General features: G+C 26.1%; 1 protein-coding gene across 1 annotated transcript; it reads left to right on the top strand.

Annotated features, from left to right (window-relative positions):
- The first annotated feature begins 590 nt into the window (after window positions 1–590).
- LOC129963562 (retinoblastoma-like protein 1) lies at window positions 591–23,917 on the top strand. Its single transcript, XM_056078022.1, has 24 exons — window positions 591–1,053; window positions 1,869–2,002; window positions 2,724–2,924; window positions 3,039–3,103; window positions 3,199–3,324; window positions 3,616–3,776; window positions 4,267–4,331; window positions 5,293–5,479; window positions 6,642–6,811; window positions 7,359–7,440; window positions 7,544–7,681; window positions 7,811–7,893; window positions 8,006–8,126; window positions 8,862–8,960; window positions 9,063–9,168; window positions 13,283–13,510; window positions 14,358–14,578; window positions 14,934–15,113; window positions 16,844–16,915; window positions 17,731–17,875; window positions 19,791–19,948; window positions 20,100–20,156; window positions 20,947–21,117; window positions 22,269–23,917. Exons 1-24 carry the CDS (start codon window positions 916–918, stop codon window positions 22,449–22,451), a joined length of 3,291 nt encoding a protein of 1,096 aa, XP_055933997.1. The 5' UTR covers window positions 591–915; the 3' UTR covers window positions 22,452–23,917.
- The last annotated feature ends 1,197 nt before the right edge of the window (window positions 23,918–25,114 follow it).

The raw sequence follows: 25,114 nt of genomic DNA, 5'->3' as shown, positions 1-25,114 counted from the left end.
AACTTATTGCTGGTTAATCTAATTTCAACTAGCTAATGATTCGCCGATAAAGGGGAAATAAAACACTATTTGTCAGTAAAAGTGACGCAGACAGAGGATTCCTGGGCTATATACCTGAAGTTGCTATCTAATTTAGCTGTTGCATGGAGGAGGGATACATTTTTGGAGGGGTTTCGCGAAAAACTGGTCCACATTTGTGTTCCATTTGGAGAAAAATTAGGAGAGTATGTAAGAGCCAGCAAGACCGAAGTGAGCAGTTTGTTGCTAAAGCTCACCAGTTTTCGAATAATATTTGCTCTAAAGTACATTCAGTGAAAGCAACCCCTTATTCGATCCCAATTTTGCAATCATGTATGCCTTAATCCAGCAAGTCAGAGGTGAAATAAAAAGAAAAAATTTTCACAGTCAAAAACTCTTTCATGTTCATTATTTGAAGCTAATATTTTAGAAAAATAAACTTTCTTTACAATAAATTTTTTGACATGACAAAGCGAAAACAAAACTTTTACTGCGAGAAAAATTTTATTACTTTCTACTATAATTTTGACGCAATGGCAACAATTTAATTCAGAAAGTAAGTTCCCGCGCTCCGTAGCGAAATCGGCGGAGTTGTGCTCTGAAGTGTAAATAGTACTATAAAAAATTTAGATTTTTAAACTAATTTGGATCAAATTTATGTGTTAATATGCAATAAATTACAAAAATTTTGAATGTTTTGTTAGTTTTCTAAGGAAGCAGAAGTTAAACAGTGTTTATTATTTTCTAAGTAGTTAAACTTCTACGCGCAATGAGACATCTATTGGTCATCTCAGCTGATAAATAAATTTTTCCCGCCAATACTATACCTCCGACTCATGAAAGCTAAGTACTTTTTTATTTACATTCCTTGAACACCTTTTTGTTTATGTGGAAAAAATGGGTGCAACTACTCCTAATGAGCAAGAAATACGAGAAAAATTTCAGGAATTATGTGCAGATCTTAACATGGATGGAAACGCCACTGATGAAGCGTGGCAATCATTTTTAAAGATTAGCAACACTTACACTTTAGAGGTAAATATTTATTACTTTTTATGAAAAATATTTTTTTAAATTTATTTTGCGTTTTTTGGATCTTAAATTGCATTTTTCTTTGTCAGTTATGATTGTTTATCATGTTTTTTCCCTGTTGTTTTTAATTGAAAAAGCCGCATTTGGAGCGCCCATTTATTTTATATTTTGTGTGACTTGAATTTTTTTTTATTCAATTGATACATTATTCGGAATAAAAGATATTGCGGAAGATTTGACTATGTCAACTTTTATTGCAAAAATAATTTGATCCGTTTTTTATTAGGGATGAATGTAGGTCATAAAGCCGTAAATTAATTAATAGTATATTATCTTAAACTTGTTATCGTGAGTCGCTACTGAATGAAGTGCAAACAATAGTTGTTGATGTATGTTTATTTTTTTCCGCCTTTTATTTGTTGTCTTTGGAAAATAACTAACTTTTAAGATTAATTTTATTATTGGATCTGAAGTAAGTTATATTTTCAATGTGATGCTTTTTTTGTTTTTTTCTTTCAGTTTTTATGTTGGCAAAATTATTTTTTTGGTTCATGATTTTTTTTAAATGTATTTAAATTGATTTTGAACTTTTTTTTTTATCATACAATTGTTGTATGCAGTTAAATAAATTTTCCTTACACTTTTTTATTTTTAAGTAGTGAGCCTTTAATATCAATTTCAGTACTATTCTATCCATAATATCTGGTCTTGTATATGATTCATCCATGGAATTTAATTTTAAAAAACCTCTTATTATTGATATTAAAAGGCACAATAAATTATTTTTGATGCTTAAAAAGAATTAATTTTCTTTTTAGGGTGATGCCTTACATTGGCTGGCTTGTGCCTTATATGTTGCCTGTCGAACTATAGCTGTCCCAACTGTTAAAGGAAGTGTTGTTGAAGGCAATTATGTTTCTCTAACAAGACTATTGAGATCTTGTAAATTTAGGTAGGGGGAAAAAATGTTATTTGAAGTCAATGCTGGTTAATAATTATATTTGAAAACATATTTATGAGTTCATTAATCACTTTAAAATTATAAGTTCATTTGAATTAAAAAGATTGTAGCAATATTTAGATTAGCATTATTCCTTTCAAATTTTAAACAATTAGATGTAAATTCCTATTAAGTGCAAATAAAATGAATATTATTGTAAATGTCTGTGTTGTTTTGTTATTTGTTATTAATGTTATGAAGGTGAAAGATGTTTTACAAAACTAACATATTTCTATTGTACTTTTAACTTAAATTTTATTATTTCAAATAAGCTTCTAAAAATATTTTAGTAAACTATTATATGAATTAAACATTTTTATTGGATATAATGTTATTTAGGTGGTTTATTTACATATTTTTTGTAGATTAATAAAATGAAGTTTAAACAATACATTATTGGTATTCAAAATACCAATAAATAATATACATTATTGATATAAATTGATAAGGAAGATCAAGAAAAATAGATGCTTTGTATAATATTATAAGAACTAAGGATAAACTGTCCTGTCAGTAGTTATTTTTGCTATGTTTTAATTATTAATAATTGATAGTTGTTTATCATTACTATTATGTAGCCTGATGCATTGAATGGATCTTAAATATATTTTTTAATTAATTAAGCAAAGATTAATTCCAAAATAAGTTACTTATGTTCATGTTTTCCTTCTAGCCTTGTTCAATTTTTTAGTAAAATGAAAAAATGGGCCGATATGGCCAATCTCCCCAAAGAAATGCGAGATAAAGTTGACAGATTAGAAAGAAGTTTTAATGTTTCTACTGTAATATTTAAAAAGTTTGAACCAATTTTCTGTGATATCTTCAAAGACCCATTTAAAGATCCTCCTCGTCCAGCACGAAGTAGAAAACAAAGGTATACTTTTAAAAATATTTTATTTAAATATCTTATTTTTAGAATGAAGACTTTTTAAAGTATCTGTTTATTGAAAAAAAATTTTAATATTGATGTTTTTTAATTTATTTGTAGAAGAATTCCTTGCACATCTTCAGAAGTGTTTGCATTCTGTTGGACTCTATTTATTAGAGTAAAAGGTATAATATAATTTATATTTTCTAGCACAAGTTAAATGTAAGTGATGGTTACAATTTTTGTCAAAGCTGAAATTTATAAGTTAATTACTTTTTAGGACACTTTCCTGCAATATCTGAAGATTTAGTAAATTCTTTCCATTTACTACTATGCTGTGTTGATTTGATGTACTGTAATGCCTTACTTGCTGATAGAAAAGATATTTTAAATCCAGATTTTGTAGGTAATATGCTCTTTTCACCATCTCATTTTATAAAGTTGATTAATTGAAATTATGTTTTTAATTAAAAGTATGGATTAATTGTCAATTGATGTATTCAAAAACATGTTTTCTACTGCTATTCAGTTTTTTTTTTTTAGAGCTCTAAAATGAATTATGCACTTCTAATCTTAATTCAAATGTAGCAGCAGCAAAAAAATATTACAAATTTTTAAAAAAATCTTGCTTTTTTTTATATTATAATTTATATTGTTTTGGAGCACAATTGTTATTTTGTTTTTAATTTGCTTACAGGTCTACCACCTGAATTTGATACTAAGAATTTCATAATACCTTTTGAACCTCCTTGCATTATTGATTTATTGTGCAATAAACACCAAGGTATTGCTGTTGAAGCAAAAGGAATTAAAGAGCATTGGTGGAAGCCTTATATAAAAAAGCTTATGGAAAAGAAAGTATGTATTAATCAATATAAAAACTAAATTAAAAGTTTTTAATTTTTCAATGATTTTTTTTAATATGTCAGGTACAATTATTTCTTAAACCTCTATTCATTTCTTTAATATTCTTTTTTTTTTTAGAACTGAAAAATGAAGTATGCTTTTTTGATCTTAATATAAATATAGCAGTTTCATTTAAAATTTTCTGTTTTTACTTAAAAGAATTATTGCAAAAGAGAGAGAGAAAAGATTTTGAGATTATTTAAAATGTTCATGATTTAATGTCTTAAAAAGTTTATACTTTTCATCCTTTTTTCTTAAGAATTCTTTATTAATAGTTCTTTAGAAGCATGTGGGAAGGGGAGTTGAATAGAGGTTTTGCTGAAAGGAATTTTCCTTTAATTTTAAGAAATGCAATTTTTAGTCCTTACTATACAGAAAATATTTCTTAAGAATCTAATTTTGCTTGGAATTAGGTCTGGTAATTTATGTGTTTGTTTTACAGATCCTGAAAGGAAAATTAGAATCCTTGGCAGGTTTATTGGACACTCAAAATTTTGAGTTAAATAGGTAAAACATTCTACCTTATTCAGTTGTGCTTATAATTTTCTTATAAATACAATAAAAAATTGGAAATTTTTATATATTAGAACTTTATTCCTAAATTTACAAGAAATGTTATCAAACAGCTTTTCTTAAATTTCATACACAATCACTGAAAAATTATATATATATATATTTTCCCATAAATTTCCGTTTTTTTTTTTTTTTTTGGTCTATTTTATATATGTTGTACCTAGCAGTATTCTATGACAGTTTACTCACTCTTGTTGTTTCCTTCTCAACATAATTTATTACTTGACTTTTTAGTAAATATGTCTAGTAATGCTTTTAAATTAGTTTGCTTATATCACAATTTATTATTCATGGAGAATTCACAAATTATTTCATGGAGAATTTTATTATTATTTACTTCCCTTTCTTACATGTTTTATTATTTATAAATAAACAAAATTATTTAAAATTTATGTTCTGCTAAATTTTAAAAATCAATAAACATTTATCTTCAAAAGTTACAGTTGTCATTGAATATTTTAGCTTTGTTGTAATTTTTTTTAAAAAAAAGTATTCCTAGAAGGACTGAATTATTTTTTCATTCATTGATTTAAAAAAACTAACCACCCAAATAGTTCTTTTATGCCATTAAGTTTTTATAGTTTTTTTTTTTGTGATAGTTGTTTGGAAATAAATATTTTGATAACATTTCTTGTAAATTTTCAAAGGGATATTGTAAGTATTTTGATTTGAAACTTAACACTTTTCCTGAAATAGATCTCTACAATTGATATGACATTATTAATAATTTTTATCTACTTTCTTAAATTCAATTGACTGTATATATTTTAAAAATTACTGTTTGTGTTAGGTACATTTACTTTAATTATTTTGTATTATATTAATGTGTTGATGGAAAAAGTAAAGATAGATAACATATTTTATTTTTATTTATTTATTTATTTTTGTATTTCAGTAAAGCAATAAATAAAGAGTATGAAGAACATGTTCTAAATGTTGGTGATTTTGATGAAAGAATATTTTTGGGTGAGAATGCTAGTGAAGAAATTGGAACTCCTGCCAAAGGTTATCATCCAGGAATGTCGGAATTTGCTGAGAGAATGAAAGAAGTGAGAGGGAACCTACAGCAATACATGCAAGAAGTTAGTATTACAAAAGTCTTCTAACTGACATTTGTTTCCCCTATTTTGCTTGTATCCATATTTTACATTAGAGCTATATAGAGTATTTTTATGATGTAGGAGATATATATAAAAAGTGGCTTATTGTTGAAGGGCTCAAAAGAGATAAGCATCCCTTGTCACCAACCCTTGAGAAAAGGTGCTAAAGCAAAATAGTAGTGAATTTATTTCAGTTTTTTTAAAAACCTGAAATACATGGAAAGAAAAACAATCATTACATAGTTGTCAGTTCTCCTTATTATCCATTGGATATTAAAATATTTTTATTTTTCCTTTTACTCTGTTTCAGTTATTTTTAAAGTTAATACAATTTTTGCATGCTATTTGCTATTTATTTTTAAATACTGTTAAAAACTTTAAACAATATTATTTTTTTTTTAAAAATATGTATATTTTAGGAAATAAACTAAGAATTTTTTAAAGAACTTTTTTAAAACAGATTTATATAAAAGATAAATATGTTCAAAAAATTATCAAACTAATAAAAAATTCATTAGTTTTGAGAAATTTTTCTACATTAAGTCACAGATAAAAAAAAAAAATCATGAAATTACACAGTTTGCTTTTCAATCTTTTATAAAATGCTTATAAAAAATTGAAAATATGGTGGTAAATAGTAAATATATCTGAAAAAAGGTTAGCCATAATGTTTGAAAGTCTCCAGTAATTAAAATATTAGATATAACTTTAAAAAAAACTACTCAGTGGCACAACAGCCCATGTGGGCCAAGGTCTATAGTGCCCATACCTGTTTTCCTGACTGAGGGCCCTGGGGTGCAAGGCATATGTCCCTGTTAGGTGGGCAGCCTAATGCAGAACCCCAGTGTTTAATTCCCAAGCATGCTTGGTCCTCAGTTTATCGACTCACTGAAGGGATGAAAGGCTGAGTCGACCTTGCCCAGCCTGAGGATCGAACCTTGGACCTAAGCGTTGGGAGCGCTGCCTCTATGCCACCGGGCTTCCAAAATATTAGATATATTTTTATATATTCATCAATCTGACACTTTTTCAATTTATTTCTTAATGGATTAATTGCTTATTTTCATATAAAAATATACTTATAAAAATAATTTATTAAAAATATCTAATTATAAAAATAATTTATTAAAAATATCTAATTCAGACTAGATCACTGTTGCCTTCAACTCCCCTGACTGGTAGAAAATATCTGAAAGACAAAGATGCTGCATATATAACCCCAGTTAGTACTGCAACTCAGGGAGTTAGTCGTTTACAAAAGTTGTTGCTTGGAAGAGAACCCAAACCAAGTGAAGTGCTTCGATCTATTTTTAAGTAAGTTTTTTTAAAAATATGAATTTATAATACTTTTTGAATATAGATGTGTACTTTTTTTTTATAATAAAAATGCTGATGTAAATTATTGTCAATATTTTTAACCAGATGACACAATTCATTTTTTTAAAAATATCTTTGAAACACTATCTTGAAAAGTTGTCATATGTTTGAATATATTTATATGTCATTCCTACATCTAAATTAAATTTTGAAATGCGATATGTAAAATTTTAAAGAAGTATTATATGGTTTACTATATATATTCCATTAACTTTATATACCTATAAACAGATGACTGTTCTTTTCTATCATTATTGTAGTAGCAAATTTTTTAAAAATTTGTTTCATAAATATGATCATTTATGCTATCATTTTAATTAATTTTGAAATTTACTATTTCACAAATGATTGATATTAACTGTGGATATCTAATTTCAAAAAGTAATTTAATTTGGTTGTCTGGTTTGTGTAGTTACTCTGTATTTTTTGCTTTCTTTTTTTATGGTATACATTTTATATACCTTAAATATTTATGCCCTTCCAGAGAATGCAGCACGAATCCAGAAGAAAAAATAATCAATCGAATAAAAGAAATGGGTGAAACCTTTTGTACCTGCTATGCAATGGTAAATTGTAATATTTTAATTATTTTATAGTATCATCATCATTTTTTTTTTCATATTGTTATAAGTTTAGGGTTCTAAATATAATTTTGAAATATTTTTTTAGCCATCTGATGATCATATAGGATCACACACAGAGTTTGCTAAGAAAAGACTAGCACTGGGGGAGAATTTATATTATAAAGCACTAGAAGACATAATGGTTTTGGAACAAAAACGTTTACCACCGAAGACAGATTTCTCAGTAAGTCTTACTTTTATTTAATTATTTTTCTATTATATGCTTCTGTGAAAAAGGCTATATATATTTAAGATTATTTTTATTCTGTTAAATTATTTTGATTTAACATGGATGCTTTTTGTTTACCATTAGACTATGTTGGATCTTGATGCTTTCCACAGTTCCTTATTTGCTTGTTGTTTAGAGATTGTGATATTCTCTTATAATTCTCAGAGGTAAGGTCATATTTTTCTTGCTCCTTCTTTTATTGCAGTTGGCATTAATATCCTAAGTTCAAAGTTTGTAATTATTATTAACTTAAAAGTTTTTTTTAATTCTGTTTTCCAGGTCCTTCCCATGGGTTCTGCAAATATTTAATCTTCAGCCATATTATTTTTACAAAGTGATAGAACTACTTATCCGTGCTGAAGATGGATTATCCCGTGATGTTGTAAAGCATTTAAATCATGCAAGTCATCTTTTTAAATGCACATATCATTTATTTCACTTAGTTTTATATTTTAAAAATTTATTTTCAGCAACAAAGAGCTATTTTAATTGAGAAAGAAGATGATTAATGGAATGTCTTTTTGATAATTATGACTATGTATACTGCAGCCTTTATTATTTAAAAGAAAACACTTCTATTATGCTTTGTTTTATTTAAGGAATTGTACAACAATTGTACTGCATTCCATTCTGAAGATAATTTTTCTATTTTTGCAAGAAATGTGCTTCTCTAATTATAGAAAATATTTTGGACTGGTCAAATTTTAATTGTTTATGTATAGCAAAATAATAATAATGTGAATTAACAACAAATATTCAGTTTTTTAGTAAAAATAAGTTATGCAAGTCTAGTATGGTTATTATAATTGTTAGATATGCTATTCAGTTTTATTGAAACCAGCACTTAACTGTATCGTAAGATTCCTGATAAATATATAATTTTTAATATTTATCAGGATTAAAATTACTTTAAAAAATAAATTAATTAAAGTTACTATTGTCAACTATTTTATTTTTAAATTATCTGACTAAGCCTTCTTATTTTATATACATCTGTTTTTTTTATTAATAAATTCTAACTTTCTGTTGAATTTTCATAGAATAAAAAATATAACAAAATACTAATCAATTCCTATTAAAATCTTTTACTTTTATATATAAAAGGTAATAACAATTTTCATTTGGCCACTTATAGATTGAAGAACAAATTTTAGAAAGTATGGCTTGGAAATCAGAATCTCCTTTATGGGCTGCTATTGAAGCATCAGGTTTGGGTGTACCATCTTGTGAAGATGTAAGTAATTTTATCAGTACTTTATCTTCTTATTTTTGCATAATTTTTTTTGATAAATTAATATTGTCCTCATTTCTAAAATCCTCTTTTTTCCTCCATCAGGTGTCCTTACCACGTCCACCAAATTCAAGTATGCATCATTCCTCACAATTAGTTTCATCACCTTTGGCTCATCCTGCGGTTCGAAGAGTAACTAGTGAACGAAAAAGTAAGTTTTGCGATATCTTAATTTTCTATATTTTCAGATAGTTTTACTATTTATATAATTAATGAATATTGAAAACTGGAAATATATCTTTGCTCTTTTTCTTTTATAACCCTTAAATCACATTTCTTAATTAAATATTTTCTGTATTGCTTTTGAATTTTATTATTTTTTTTTACCAAGTTTTAATCATAGCTTTTATCTAATTTTGTGATATAAATAGTAACTGTTGTTTAATTGTGTTATTTAGAAATAGGCTACTTGTAAATAAAGTTGCGAGTCTATTATTTCATTAGGAATAGTCATAATTTCTTAATTTGTTAACAAACTTGTAATCTTTTTGTTTTGAAATTATATTCAGAGAAATTCTTGAATGTGAAATTTGTAAAGAAATGCTTTGGTGAGAAATCAAGTGTATTTTTGATAATGAGTATTTATACTTTTCATATACATAAAGTTTCCTTATTCACTGCTCTTATAAAATTTTTAATTTCATACAGTTGTCACAAAATTATTATAAATCATGATATTGGCATATAAAATGAAATGCTACTAGTTGGAATATTACATTGAACTAGGTCGTATATTTGAGTTGTTGGATGAAATAGCGACTTAAGAGAAATTTATTTTATAAGAAATTAACCTGTTAATTAATTGCCATGGCATCTTTACTAAAACTTACTTTATGCTTCATAAATATTTGTGAACAAAATTTAAAAATTTATCTTTAATTGTTTATTCTTATTGGGAACGGAAAAATGAACATTGTATTTTTATTTGTATTGATTGAGTTGACAATTAAAATTGTGCAGCACCCTCTTGTACGATACAAGGATTATATTTCGTGATATGTGGCAATTAATGTGGCTTAAAATGGTTTGTGCAACTTATTTCTCTGAAGTTTATCCAAGGGAAACAATAGGTCTTGCTCTTGAATAAAATTTGCATACTGTTCATTTCAGAAATTTGTGCTTATCATTATTGAATGATTGTATTTCATTTGTAAAAGAGCTATATGCATTCAGCAAAAAGGGTGCTTTTTCTAGTTCCTTGTTTGGTTGTTTTTCTTTCAACTTTTTTTTTTTTTTTTCTTTATTGGTATTCGTTTCCTTTTTGAATTGTATTATTTTTTTAATTTATAATTTCTGTGATGTTTTCTAGATTTATAGAAAAAAAAATTCCTACATTTTAAATTTCTTTCCTATTTTAGTCAAGTATGAGTAGGTCAAAAGCAGTAAAATATAAAATTTACCATATGCTTCCCACAACAAAATTTTTTATAATCATTTACAGATATTTAGTTATAAATGCAGTGTGTTGCTCTTTTTTAAATTTTTACACCATAAATAAAATACATTTCTAAGATAATTCATTTTTATAAGGTTTTTTTTAAAAGTATTTCTTCTTATTTTCTTGAAAATAACATCTATATATTCAAAATTGCTGGTTTACTAGAGATGTTGCGTGCATTTAATTTCATTTTTCATCAAACTGTCAGATGTTAAAGCTGTGTTATTTTAATTGTTTTACATAGGTGTTCAATGCTTATATGAACTTTTTTATGGATACTAGTCATATGACTTTGAATGGATATTAATTTTACTGATATTGAGCAATTTTTATGTCTTCTAAATTTCATAATATTGTAACTTTACAAGATAAATATTTAGCAAGATCCTTCTTATTTAGCTTTCAATGATGAAAGAAAGCTATGTTATTAAATATGAGCAATGAAAATGGTTTGAATTTCAAGTCAACAATGTAACATATTGTTAGAAATCGGGCAATAAAACAGGCAAAGGTAATTCCTTTGGCAAACGATTGCCAAAAGGCAGGATTTTTTTTTTCGGGGGGGGGGGGCTATTAAATTGCCATAATCCAAAGTGCCTTCTTTTTAATGTTATAGAATTTATTTTTGCGTAATGTTATTTTTGAAAGTTATCTAGGTAAAATGCCAAAATATAGTTTTAATTTTTGATTAATTATAATTGAATTGCTTTGATGTGCACATTCCTGTCCCCCCCCCCCTCCATGAATATATGAGCCAAATATGGTAGCTGTAGGTAAAACAGTCTAACCTTTAGAATCCAATATGCACATGTTTATCTTTCTTATTAGTAGAGATAATTGAATGAAACCGAAGAACCAACAGTAATTACTGTACTAATTTTGAAAGTTTTTATTTCATGTGAAAGTTCTTGTTATCTATGTACATCATTAACGATTGCCTCTGTTTCTGTGTCTCCAGTTTTAAAATATGTTGACAAATAAAATAATTGTAAAATTATGACTAGGGCCGAACCCCTAGCCCTAACAATTAGATCTATTTTATCAATTTTATCTGTGAATTAGTTTTCTATTTTACAAGCATAACTAACCAATCAAATTGCTCTATGTGTATTGCACAAGTATAATTTGAAATGATACTTTTGTTTGGTGTATTAAGATGTAGTTAGGTAAAGTTGGTTGACATGATAATATGAGTACTATTAATTTGGTAGGTGAACAGTTAGTATTGATATATTGCTATATACATTTATCTTAATTTTTTTTCTTCTGAAAACTGTTTAAAATTGAAATGATTTTTTATAATGATTAGCATTATTTAATGATATTTATTATTTGTTGTGAATTTTGTATTTGATTAACACAAAACTTTTAACTTTTATGATCTATAGTTTAACTTCTAATTATAAACTTTTATTATATAAACTGAATTGCGTCATACAAGTATTGACTTTAATTTCTTGCCATTTTACTTATTACTTTAAGATGGAATTTAATATTGGATGTACAAATCAAATTTAAAAAATTTATTTTCCATTGCTACGTGCTATATAATATTTTCTGCCCATTTATTTTTAAATTTTTGTTTAGATTTCATTAAACTTGCTGTATGTCTTTATTGAATTTTTAAATAAATTTATTATTTTTTAGAGTGCATCACATTATTTATATTTGGTGCCAATAAAATTTGTGGGGGGATTTATTTTTTCTCAGCAACAGGATTATTTCATGGTCAAATTTCATGAATAATTTCTATATTTGTCTGCTAGTTTAAAAAAAAAAAAAAAAAAAAAAAAAAAACTAAATGAATAAATAGATTTAAAAAAACTTTCACTTAAAATATTATATAGAATTTTCTGGTATCTTTTGTTAACTATGATGTAATAATTAGATACTCAAGAAGTCTGTAAAATTGATTAATTAGATTAATCAGATTGTATAGTAGATTATGATCAGCATGATTTTTTGTGAAATGGCTTTAGACCTTAAAATATGATTGAATTTAATAACGACAAAATTTTATTCTTATTTTAAGAAAGGCAGGTTTTCAATAAAATGTCAAGATGCTTATTGCTATATAGATGATATATATACAAATGAAATAAAATAATTTATTTAGTTTTCAAGGATTGAACCTTATACTGAATAATTTTTAAAGGAGGGGAAAAACATTGAATTCAAAGGTTAAAATAAACAATATTGTATGAACTACTCTTATTATTTTATATCCAGTTGTATTCAGAAAAATAACCATTTTCTTTAATTAAAGAAGAAACTTTTTGAAGGAAATAAAAGAAATGCAAATAATTGCATTTTTGATATTTTTTTGATCATATAAAGAATTTTTAATTTCGTGTTTCATATTATATGCATTTTTAAAAAAATAATTTCATTATAAAACTGAAAAATAAAAGCAATTTTTATGATGAAAATTGCTTAAAATTTAAATTAAAAACTTTATTATGCTATAAAGAGTTTCACAGTTAATTCCTTGCTATATCTGATATAACTCTATTGACTCTTGTTAAAAAAAATTATTTAATAATCATGTAATAGTAGAACATATTTGCAATTAATACTGAAAAATAAATCAATTTTATGACTGCATGTTGAATCTTTATAAAAACTGGGGGTAAAAATGATTATTAATTTGGACCTACAATTTTGGAACAGAAATTGCTTTCTATTCCAAACAGTCCTGTTTGCCCACTCTTTTTAATGACGATAAAATTGGTTTATATTTCTTGAAAGCCAAAAGCAAAACAGTTGTTACTTAAAAATTAAGTCTTAGTCAAAGTTAATAGTTGATGGGCAATTTTATTTTCCGAAGATCCACAATCGCCTGTTGGACTAAGTGAACGTTTCCAATCGCCTGCACCAGCGGCAATGTCAAGTGCAAGAAGAAGGCTGTTTGCAACAACATCTGCTTCTGGTACTGGACAGGTAACGCTGACTACCAGCCAAACAGTTGGAAATAGTATTTCTGTTGGCGAGACAACAATTATTAACACTAATCCAATTATGAGTCCTGGGCGTAATGTGACTATTATATTACAACGTAAGTAGGGTGTCATTATTAATATGTGTGTTGTGCGTGTCCCGTGTTTTGTCTTATGTGTGTTTTTTCGTTGTGGAATTTTTATGATTCATTTAAAATTTGAAAACTTAAGTAACTTGGGTTTTCAACTGGTATATTTGAATAAATCATTCTAATAATAGAAGAGCTAAAATAAGTTTTGAAATTTTAGTTGTATATGAAGTCTGTTATCAGTATACAAATTTAGGTTCTCTCAAAAGGAACATGCGGATATCTGCAGACTTATTAGTTAACATGTGTTATTTATACTAGCAGAATTCTGAAAAACTAGTTGCATTTGTCTGATTTTGCAATTTAGGGCATAAGAGGTTATCTAAAATTCCGAAAGATTAGTTGCACTTCTCTGATTTTGCAATTTGAGGCATTAGGGGTGATCAGAAATATTCTGAAAGATTAGTTGTACTTCTCTGCTTTTACAATTTGGGGCATAACTAATTATTAGAAAGAGTTCAAAAATATTTAAAAAGTTTGGTCCTCTAAAAATAATCTGCATTACAAAAAAAGTTCATACTAATGTGGATATACTACGTGAATTTTATTTAACTCAGCTATTATCTTTATAAAATAATTATAAACACAATAAATACATATATTATAAAAAGAGGCAGATTAAATGCTTTAATAAAATATTTAATGTCGGAAACTTATGGGAAATATTTGTTTTATGTGGTATTCACATTTTTATATACAAATCATGATTAAAGAAACTATAAGATTGCTCTCCCCTTCCATTTTTAAAAATAATAATCATTATTCATTTCTTAATTTGCATTAATTTTTTTTCTTAATTTAATTTTTATCATTATAGAAGTTCAGAGTGATAATGGTATCACATATCTACCAGCTCAAATAACAAGGTCTCCTTTGACTCAAGGCAATCAACAAATCACTTGTGTGAAAGCTGCTGTTGCTAATAGTAATAGTATCACAGTTCCTGTCAATGCTACATCAAATGTTCAAGCAAAAACTCCATCAGAAACAATGATTAAACCTAAAAGGACTGGCTCCTTGGGTTTATTTTTTCGAAAGGTGAGAATTTAGTATTATTGAAAATATATACTGAATAGTATTATTGAAAATTGAGTGATTTTCAATTCAAGTTAATTTTAAATGTATGTTTTAATCCTCAAAGCAACCAATTACTTTAATATCTTAATTCTAAACTCTTAAGTAGTGAATTGCTTTTGAAATTTAAAATTTTTATTATTTAATGTGTAATTAGAATTATGGTATCTTGTGTTTAAGATTTGTTTTTCAAGAAAATGTGTAAATAAATATAAGTTTATGGTCAATGGAAAAAAGTGGTTCATTCACATAGAAGATTAAAATGATTGATTTTTGAAATTAAAATCTTGAATTTTTAAGATATATGTCTTTTAAATAGGTATATCATTTAGCCGGTGTGCGGCTCAAAGAATTGTGTGATAGACTTATGATAACAGATGAAGAATTAAGACGTAAAATATGGACATGCTTTGAGTACTGCATTATGAAACACACTGATCTGATGCGTGATCGACATTTAGATCAACTGCTTATGTGTTCTGTATATGTTATTTGCAAAGTAAGTTTTCAGATTATTATTATTATTATTATTATTTTTTTTTGTATTTAAATTTACTATAGCATTTTATAATGGAAATAACTGATATTAATTGAAGTTAACAGATTTGATTTAACTAAATAGGTTTGCAAAAGGGTTGAAGGAAAATTTTTATGGTCTATTTCATTTTTATATTTTTGTTGGTGCTTCATAGACTGGAATTTAGATTTTCATAACCATTTATGATTATTTTTCATATGCATATTCAACTCAGAAGTTTTAGATTGATTTTCATGTTATTTAAAGCATACCATAAAAGTATGAAAGAAGTTAATCTTATTAAAAATTCTTGAACCATTACTAATTTATTCCAAGTTTAGATGTTTAATTAATGATAAATGTGTGTTCTTCTTTAAGATGAGTTCTTGAAGTCAATTTTAAATTGCTGTTTAGATTCTTGTTGCATTATTTAATTTTATAAAAATACTAGTTGTTGTTATACTTGAAGCTGCTTGGGATTAAAAGCAAATTTTTAATGTAGATTTAGTAGCAAAGTTTTGATGTCAAATCTGCTTTAATATAAAATATTATAATTACTAAATCTTTTCCAGAACATATGCATTGAAGCAAAACAAAAAAACATGTTGCACAGAATATTTCCTTATTTCAAAATGATTTATGTTAAATTTTCTAAGAATTAATAACTTTTGAAAGATAAATTATACAAAAAAAAAAAAAAAAAAAAAAAAAAAAACCCTGATATTTTTAAATAGGTGGGGGGAAAAAGATTTACGATAGTCTTAATTTTTTCAGAATATTTTCCTTCAAAGTTGCTTTGGAAAAAAAAAAATGCAAAATATTGATTAAAAAATCTCATAACATGAAGCCACTATTGCCATCAGACATTGTTCCATTTGCTTGCAAGAGATTTACTTTTCTTATCTCTGTTTCAGTGATTGTTTACATTATTGAATCACTAATGTGAAATAAATAATAAAAGTAAAATATATATAAATATATATATTTATTAAAATAAACAGAAATTTAATAAACATAGTTGTAGTAGAATAGTTCAAAATTAATATTAATTTAAATTTTTTTTAAAAAAAAATGACATTTGAAAGAAATAATATGCAGAAATGAAAAATTATAGTACTGAAATGTTAAAATTTTGATATTTAAGACGATTTATATGTATTTCTTCTGGAACAATTTTCTGAGAAGTTACCATAGAAAAAAGGCAAAATTTTGACTTATTTCTAATTGTTTGAATGCTTAATAAATTTATGAACTTTGCAAAGTTGATAATACTCTTTCTCTTATTTGAAATAAGTGTGCAAGATTTGGTTGAATTTGACTCACTCACTCACTTAGGTGATGTGGAACTAGCATGCATAGTCACAATAATTTTGATTTATACTAAGATAATATTCTTATTGCTGGATTTTTTTTCCCTTACCTCTTTCTTCATTTAAAAATATAAAACTTAAGAAGACAAAGGGATTAAAAGAACCCACAATTGTTGGGAAAAGGAATTTATAAAAAATTTGTCTTTATGTTTTGGAAATATCTATATTTTTAATAATATTAAGAAAAATATATTGCTATTGAACTCCCCCCTCCCCTTTATTTGTTTCTTAGTAACCCTCCTTTATAATCTAATATTTTTTATTGTAAAATAACTTATTTTAAGCATTATTGTAAAATGTTTTAAAGGAAGCTGATAAAATTTAATATTCCATGCTTATTAGGTTACTAAAGAAGATAGAAGTTTCCAAGAAATAATGAAGCATTACAGGTTACAGCCTCAGGCTGCTAGTCATGTAAGTATGGAGTTGATACACAGGAAAATCTATATGTAAGAATTGACTAATTTTAGTTTTTTGAGATTTATACTCAGAGGATCTATAATAAATGAAATTGCGGGTTAATGCGTTTTCAGTGTATAAAGAGTTTTTATTTTTACTAAATAAATTAGCTGTCTGAAATTTCATTAAAAGTATTCATTAGTAGGAAAATTTATTAAATTTAATTATTGTGCAAAAGCATGTCTTCAGTTTTTATTTTGTGTGTACATTTGTGCAAGAAACAAAGTATTAGAAAAACTGCTTAAGATGAAACTAAAATAAAAGGAATACGAAGCTAAAATGGAGAAACCAAACTCTCTGGGGGAAATTTTTAAAGTTTGCTTTGTATATGTTTCTTCAGATTATAAATGATTTCAGAAAAGGGGAAAATAATGACTTCTTAAAATATGAGAAATATTTATATTCAAAAGTGATAAATAAATTGTAAAATTATTATTATTTTTTCATTATAAATGTCACAATATTGCAGAGATATTTCTTAAATTAGCCGCATATTTTGACAGAAAATATCTGGCTATAAATATATACAAATAAAAAATGTAAAAGGATCCATATTTCAAAAGTATTTTGATTTATTTACACTTATTTGGGTGTATTTGAAAATAATTTTCCTGTTAATTTTGCTATATCCTGCCAGAATTTATGTACATCTTAATTCTATATAATACACATCTTGAAATAAAATTTTCTATTTAGTTAATTTGTCATTTTTTTAACACTAATCTAGTCATTTTTGTAATATTCTGTGTGATCAATTTATAATTTTTCAGGTGTATCGAAGTGTACTTTTAGCCAGTAAAGGCAAAAAGCGAAGAAATTCAGGCAGTAGCGAAAACAGCAAAGATGGATCTGGTTCAAATTCACCTGTTCCGTCTGAGAACTCAAAAAGTGAAAATACAGATAAAGATGAAAAAGGTAATAATTGTGTACATTGTTTTTCTTGCTATTTGTTATTGTAGAATTATTTTTCATTAGTGTGATACTCCTGAAATTATAAAAAGGAAATGGCCTTATTATTTTAACATGCAACTCTTTATCTATTTATGTTTAAATCAAAGTTATATAAGCATTGCTCTATTATTATCTGTATCTTATCAGTTAAATTTATAAAAATCATGAATTAAATTAAATGACTATTTTTAATATAATTCATATTTTATTTACAAATAAAATATATTACTGGCAACCTATCTACCATAAAAGTCTTGATGAATTTTGCCTTTAGAAATGCTGATAAAAACTCTGGAAGACCTTTTTTAAAATATAACCAAATGTTACTGATGGATTGAAAATTAAAACATTGATGCAAATATCTATGAAATTTGAGTGATGGTGAATTTAAGAAAAATGATTTACTCGAAATTTTGTATCCTGTTCGTTTCAATATCTCGAAACTATTAATTTTTGACAATTCTACCTCACTAAGAGGTGAAACTTGAAGGAATGGGCACATTTCTGCAATTCTTCATTATTCTTTGATCTTCATTTCTGCCCATAAGATACTTTTTCACTCAGTTTTTTTTTTTTTTTTTTTTTAAGCAAGTGTCTTGTCTTTTACTGTGTTATTGTATTTAAACTCAATATTGTGTATTGATTGCTTTTATAACTAGTTCAAGGGGTAAAAAAGCTTTCAAGAATGGTGTGAAGAATGTTTAATATATCATTAAATGCGACCGAAATTATCTACCTTTGTTCATTTCAGAGTGTTATAAAAAAAATCCAAGTTCTGTTTTAATGTTAAAAAATGTATTATTTTGCAAAAAAGTGAGTTAACGTTAATTTAAGAATATAAATCTTCGATTTATTCATCGTAATTTATTATTGTGAATAAAAAATGCTCTAAAGTATTTTTTGTGAATTGCCTCTTTTTTCAACAATATTATAAGTTATTCACAGTTGTTACACTTCCTATATATGCAAATAATCTGAGTTCACCTTAAAATTAAATGTATGCATCTTTTTCTTTCATCCTTCCTCTTACTCTTATTTTGACTAAGTAAACACATTCTGACGCATGCACAATAGCACAGTGAGTATTCGGATTGGATAATGATCAGGCATTGTTAACATTACACTGTTAAAACATTGAAGAGATTTCATCATTTATAATCAATAGTAATGGAGCATTTGAAATAGTAACTGTCTAGGACATTTGAGATGTCTCATCATTTACAGACATTAACAGATGAGCATTTAAAATGATAAAATATTTTTACTGGGTTATGGGTTCTCGATTTAAAACTATCTACACCAGGTATCACTTTGCATTGCATTGGTCACATGAAGTGATGTAAACCATTTCTTTTTCTCCCTTTAGGCAAACTATATTTCATGCTGAAAATATTGTCATCTTATACAAATATTGGCTATTTAACTGTTGGATGCAGAAATGAAGGAATATTTAAATGTGAGCTGTAATGGGATTTTCAGTGTGGGGAATAAAAAGTTTTCTGAATGCAGAAAATTAAATTAATCATTAATTTTTTTGCATCAATCAATCTCCAGTCTTTTTTATTAGCATCTTGCATAACTTTCTGATGAATTGTATATATTGATTGTGAATGTATGCGTTGTTGAATTGTATGTAACTGAAAAATTACTTTTGTTGACTTGAGAAATTATATAAACTACATTAATTTGAATTAGTAATTAAAAATTCCAATATTAATAAATAAATTTGTAGAATGAATAATTAATGTTTATTATTCAACCTTAATGCTTGCATTGTTTTAATGATATTCCCCTAGAACTTCATTTTGATTAAAGAATTATAATTATTCATTTCAATTTTCATATATTTGTTTTCATATACTTATTCGTTTATTTCAAGAATCAAAAAGAACCGAACAGTTGAGCACAATACGATCATCCAGTACTCTACCTGTACCTCATCCAAGTAGTCAGCCTCCCACTCCCACCAAATTAACTGGAACTGGTACTCATTTCGAATTTGAGGAAAGAGGAGACCTCATTAAATTTTATAATAAGGTATGATTAACAAGATATAATAAAAATAGTTGCAAAATTATAGAATTGCTTTGCCATTTTTCACACAGGTTATTTTTTTTCCCCTCAAAAAAATGCATTCATTTTTCAAGTATTTTAGAGTAGTAATAAAATATGAAATCTATTTTTTTAGGTTTATGTGCCAAAACTTCAAAAGTTTGCTTACAAGTTTTCACAGACAAACAATGGTGTAAGTATTTATATAATTATTTCTATGCATTTTTTAAAATTCCTATTGAATATTGAAAACTTATGAGATTCCAAATAGTGACCTATAAAAATGTACCCCTTAAGGTTTTAAATTGGACTGATAATTCTATTGAAATGAAGTCTATTTGTATGAGTTTGCAATAGAAGTTCATTTTTTAATCATTAATTTTGTTATTACATCACTTTTGTGTATGAAATGTAACAAAATTTATGTTTGTTACATTTGAATTTGAAGATGGTATTATAATTCTCTTTTAATTTTTCTTTGTACCATGCTTATTATCATGATTTCACTGACATTCTTATATTATTGTGCTCTATCGAATACTATTATTTGTATTTATTTAATTTGGTTGCAGTTTTATAGATGGAAATTGTAATCTTATAGATTGAAAGCTGCATTGATAGATTCCTCTCTATTCTTAGAATTAAAAAAAAATTACAAATTTCTTTTGTACAGTCATGAATTCTAAAATATGTGAAAAGGATTAATTGATTAATATTTCGAGTGCTCTACTGAATATTTTCAATAGATTTTCTTATTAGAGAATACGTACTAATTGTACACTTAAAAAATTTCATTTCAATAAATCTGTGGATAAATAGTGTAGATATAATTTGAGTAGATATAATTTGTATTTTTTTACAAATTACTTTGTCAAATGTTTAATGAATTTTTAAAATATGAATTGTTTATAAAATGCGTAATATAGAAAAAATCATAATAATCTTGAAGCATTTTTATAAAAATAAATTTTTGTTACATCTAGCTTGAATCTCCACCTCTATCACCTTTGCCAAGATTGAATGCCCATCCTTCATCTCCTTGGAGAAGAGTCTCTAACAAACACTCTCTGTATGTAGCTCCTCTGACCAATACACAGTTCCCTCCCTCCCCAGGAAAACCACTTTCCTGTTGCTTCAATAAAAGCCCTGCAAAGGTCAGTGTTATTTAGTTTTTAGATTATAAAATAATGATTTATCATTTCGTTACCTGATATGCTAACAAGAAGAATCCGAGTTGTAAGCAGAAAAATTAGCAATGGGGGGAAAAAAAATTAACTAATTTTATATGAAAAAATAAAATCAAAAATCCACTAAAGATGCCTGAAGTGCAATTATTCCACATTAGTTTTAGTCTTTATTGAGATAATATACTTACAAAAGTATTAGTTATATTTATTTATACGAAGATTGGGATTGCTTGAACATTAATTTTAGTATTGATTTTATTAATATATGTTTTCACTTACTGTATGGAAATTAGAAGAAAATGTCTGTAAATATTTATAAATCCATTATATTTCATGCAGAATTGATATAAAGGCTTCTGTCAGGAAAACTGAATCTGTTGAAAAAGTATTTGTAAATTAGAACAGAAAAAATAATGTTTAGTTTATTACTAACTCTCTATCACATATGAACTTAATCATTTAATGATTGCTTCATACTTTTTTTCAAAAAATTGATCTGTACATTTTTCCAGTTTTTAAAATTTTATTAGATAAATGCTTTGCAACATGTGTTGATTCAAAATAGTTCCCTCAATAAAATTTAATGTATAACTCGTGTAATAAATAGATTTATTAAGATTGTAAGTATTAAATTGTTAGAATCTACTTATATTTCCAGTTACAGCTTTTTTTAAAAAGACAAAAATATATATAGATTGTAATAAGCATGCAGTTCAGTTTTAAATTTCTCTCAATGTTAACTGAAAAAAAAAAAAATCTGTATTGTCTCTGCTGTTAGATATTATTTCTTCTCATTTTCATGGTCAATTGAAAAATAAAAATCTCATGTTTTTATTATTTATATTCATTTATTTTATACATTGTCATTATTTCATGAAATCAAAGTAAATATTTAATGCATTTTTTCCTACATTATGACATTTTTTTTTTTTTATTATTCATTCATAATATTGAATTACTCTAGAATTATAGACAAGATTTCTTACTTATTCTGAGTGAACAGGATTGTTTATTTCATAACTGTAACATAAAAAAAGTATAGATGCTTGATGTCTTGATTATATTTATTGTAAAGATCACACATGATATTAAAAAAAAAATCATTAAATTTTAAACAGGATCTACGAGCAATAAACAATTTTGTGAAGCTTGGAGACAAAAAGGTTGTGAAACGACTTCTGCAGGATGATAATGATAATGAAAATCCTCCTAAACGATTATGTGAAGATCTCACATTAAGAAAAATTCAGGATGTTATCACTGAAAGACAAGGTGGAAATAATAATGGACTTCCGGAATAAGTTGTATTTCTTTACAAATTCGCATGTCAACTTAAAATTATTTTTATTGTTCAGACATTTGTGTTCACTGTAGAAAACCTTTGTTTCCACTGTTGTTATTTACTTTGGAATGTGTACTGCCATTTTTGTTTATGAAGTCACTGTTTTATTTGAGGTCAAAGATACCTCAAGGGTTTTTATTTGTGTAGTATTAAAAAAAAAATGTACATTACTTTTTGTTTTCTTTTATTGTTATGTATATTAACTATGCAATGTAGGTACAATTATGTTAAGCATTGCTGTAAACTATTATGTGCTTTTTAATGTATATTGCTTTTAACTGCTATTGATTGTGTTTTAATTTTCTGAAATTCTATTTATATTTTAATTAGTAGGAATTGCTCTTGCATTTTATTAAAAAAGAACGCTTTGTTTTAATACTGGCCGTTTATAAAGACTTCATAATATAATTATGAAAAGGAAAAGAATGTACTGAAATAAAAATTCAATTTCATAACTGAAACTGTAAAGCAGCCATTATAAGATTTCTCTATATTCATATAGAATTAAAATTCTTTCAGTAGCAATGTGCAGAATAATGTACTTGTTGAGTGAATATTATCAGATTTAAATTTCAAAAATTACTTAATTGTAGAGCTGAGTCAAATTTCAAATCATTATTTATATTTTTTATAAATTATTTGTCAAGTAGATTTGTTTGATTTTTGATTTAATGAATGTATAGTTTGAATATGCTAGTTTTTCAGATCAAAATTTTGTTTGAACTTATTCTGCATGCATATGATATTAATAAAGCATCATACAAAATTAAATAAATGAATTTCAGACTTACATCATGTGCCATTTAAATTTCAACTTTTAAACCATTTATAGTTTCCGGTTAAATGCATTTGGGAAACTGAACTAGAGTACTGGAATTCATATATTTTTATATCAATGGAAAACTTTTGTTGTAAAAATTTGAAAAATACTTGTATTAACATTTTACTTTAAAAATAATTCAGTTACATTAAAGATTTTTTGTATATAATAATCTGCCTGATTTAATCAGGCTGTTGTGAGAAAATTCCGAGAGCAATACAATAATCGAATATAAATATGCAATGAAGCCAACTCCAAAGTGTTGGTTTAATGATAGAATGAATGAATGAAACTTTTTTAAAAATCATATATGTGTTAAATAAATCCTGTATTTTTATTACCCTAAAATTTCAGACTGTGCTTATATTCAAATTTATCATATTTAATATTTTAGAAGAATTTCTTGTATTTTATTGATGTGCAAATGATCCATGTTGCTAATTTTACAGCACGGATAGTTGAGAGTTTTTATGACGTTTGTTTCCTTTGTTATGTTAATTCAATTTGTTATGTTTATCAATCCTTGTTTTCTTAGATACTTTATATTAATATTTTTGTATGTTTATGATTCAATGAAGTATTTGTGATGTCCTGTCTGCTTTTAAATCGATTATTCAATAAAATTACTGATACAAAATTTGTTTATATGTTATCAACTGATAGATAATCAGTAACTTAATAATTAGATAACTTAACAAATCTTTATTATCATGTGAGATCATAATGTTGTTTTGATTTGGAATTTTTGAAACCTCAAAATGCATGGGCAGAAAAGAGGTCATTTATCGCTTTTGAGGCATCAATTTTTCGTCTTTAGGATTATTAGAAAATAATAAAGAAGGTTGTCTCATTTTATATTTTGCCCAACCAAAGGCTTGGCGCGAATGTCCGCCACGTACCCGATTCTCCTGTCTGGCCAATAAAGAGCAGAGTCGTAAAAAATTATAGCCCGAAGAAGCATAGTGAAGAAAATGGGAATGAACGCGAAACAGTAAGGTGAGGTATCGAAAATTATATATAAATATATATAGATTTTTTGATTTTCAATTTTTCTAGTTGGCAAAAAAAAAAAAAAAAAAAAAAAAAAAAATTGGATCTCGAATGATTTTGAGATGGAGAGGCATCGCTTTTCTAAATATCGTTGCATGCATTAACCGACAGTCATGTTTAAAACTGGTTTTTCTCCAAAAAAAAAAAAAAAAAAAAAATCTGGTGTAGGGAAAAAATGTTTAGAATTTGATTGATTTTGGGATGATCAAAAGCTATCGCTTTTCTAAATGTTTGTGATTTCGTAATATGAGTCATGTGAGAACTTATGTTTTTCTGTCACACTGATACCACATGACTTAAACAAAATAATGTTCTCACATAATAACTTGAAATTTGCGATTCTCTGATTCAGGTCTAAATTACGATCTGTGGTTGAGTGAATGAAGTCCGCCCCGTAAAAAGGGTTGTGGCGTGTGTGTAGCTAAGTCGTTCTCTTGGCCCTAGTTGGTGCTACTACTATAGAAACAAGAGGTGCTCCCACTCAGGCTTAAATCGGTTGTCATCGACAGCGGGCTTGTCCATGGCAAGTGCCATAAGAAACAACAAATAGATAGGTTGATTTAACTTGTCAAAGACTTAAAATTTGTATTAAGGATTTATTTAACTGAATTAAGCAGTTCAGAGCTTGATTTAAATAAATAATATAAAAACATGTTATCTAGTGATTTTTCAAATTCATGATTTTTAAAGAATAATTATTTCCTAGATTTGCCAATCATTTCATTATGTAGGTCAAGCCATCGTGAGGTTCT

Source organism: Argiope bruennichi, chromosome 3, assembly GCF_947563725.1.
Source record: "Argiope bruennichi chromosome 3, qqArgBrue1.1, whole genome shotgun sequence".
In the NCBI taxonomy this organism is placed as follows: domain Eukaryota; kingdom Metazoa; phylum Arthropoda; class Arachnida; order Araneae; family Araneidae; genus Argiope; species Argiope bruennichi.
Note: the sequence above shows the minus strand (reverse complement) of the source record. Positions and strands in the feature narration are given on the sequence as shown.

Coding starts and splice junctions, on each gene's coding strand:
- LOC129963562 (XM_056078022.1), top strand. CDS start 916: ATGGGTGCAACTACTCCTAATGAGCAAGAAATACGAGAAAAATTTCAG. Junction 9,169..13,282: donor AGTAACTAGTGAACGAAAAA/GTAAGTTTTGCG, acceptor TATTTTCCGAAG/ATCCACAATCGCCTGTTGGA. Junction 14,579..14,933: donor TGGGTTTATTTTTTCGAAAG/GTGAGAATTTAG, acceptor TCTTTTAAATAG/GTATATCATTTAGCCGGTGT.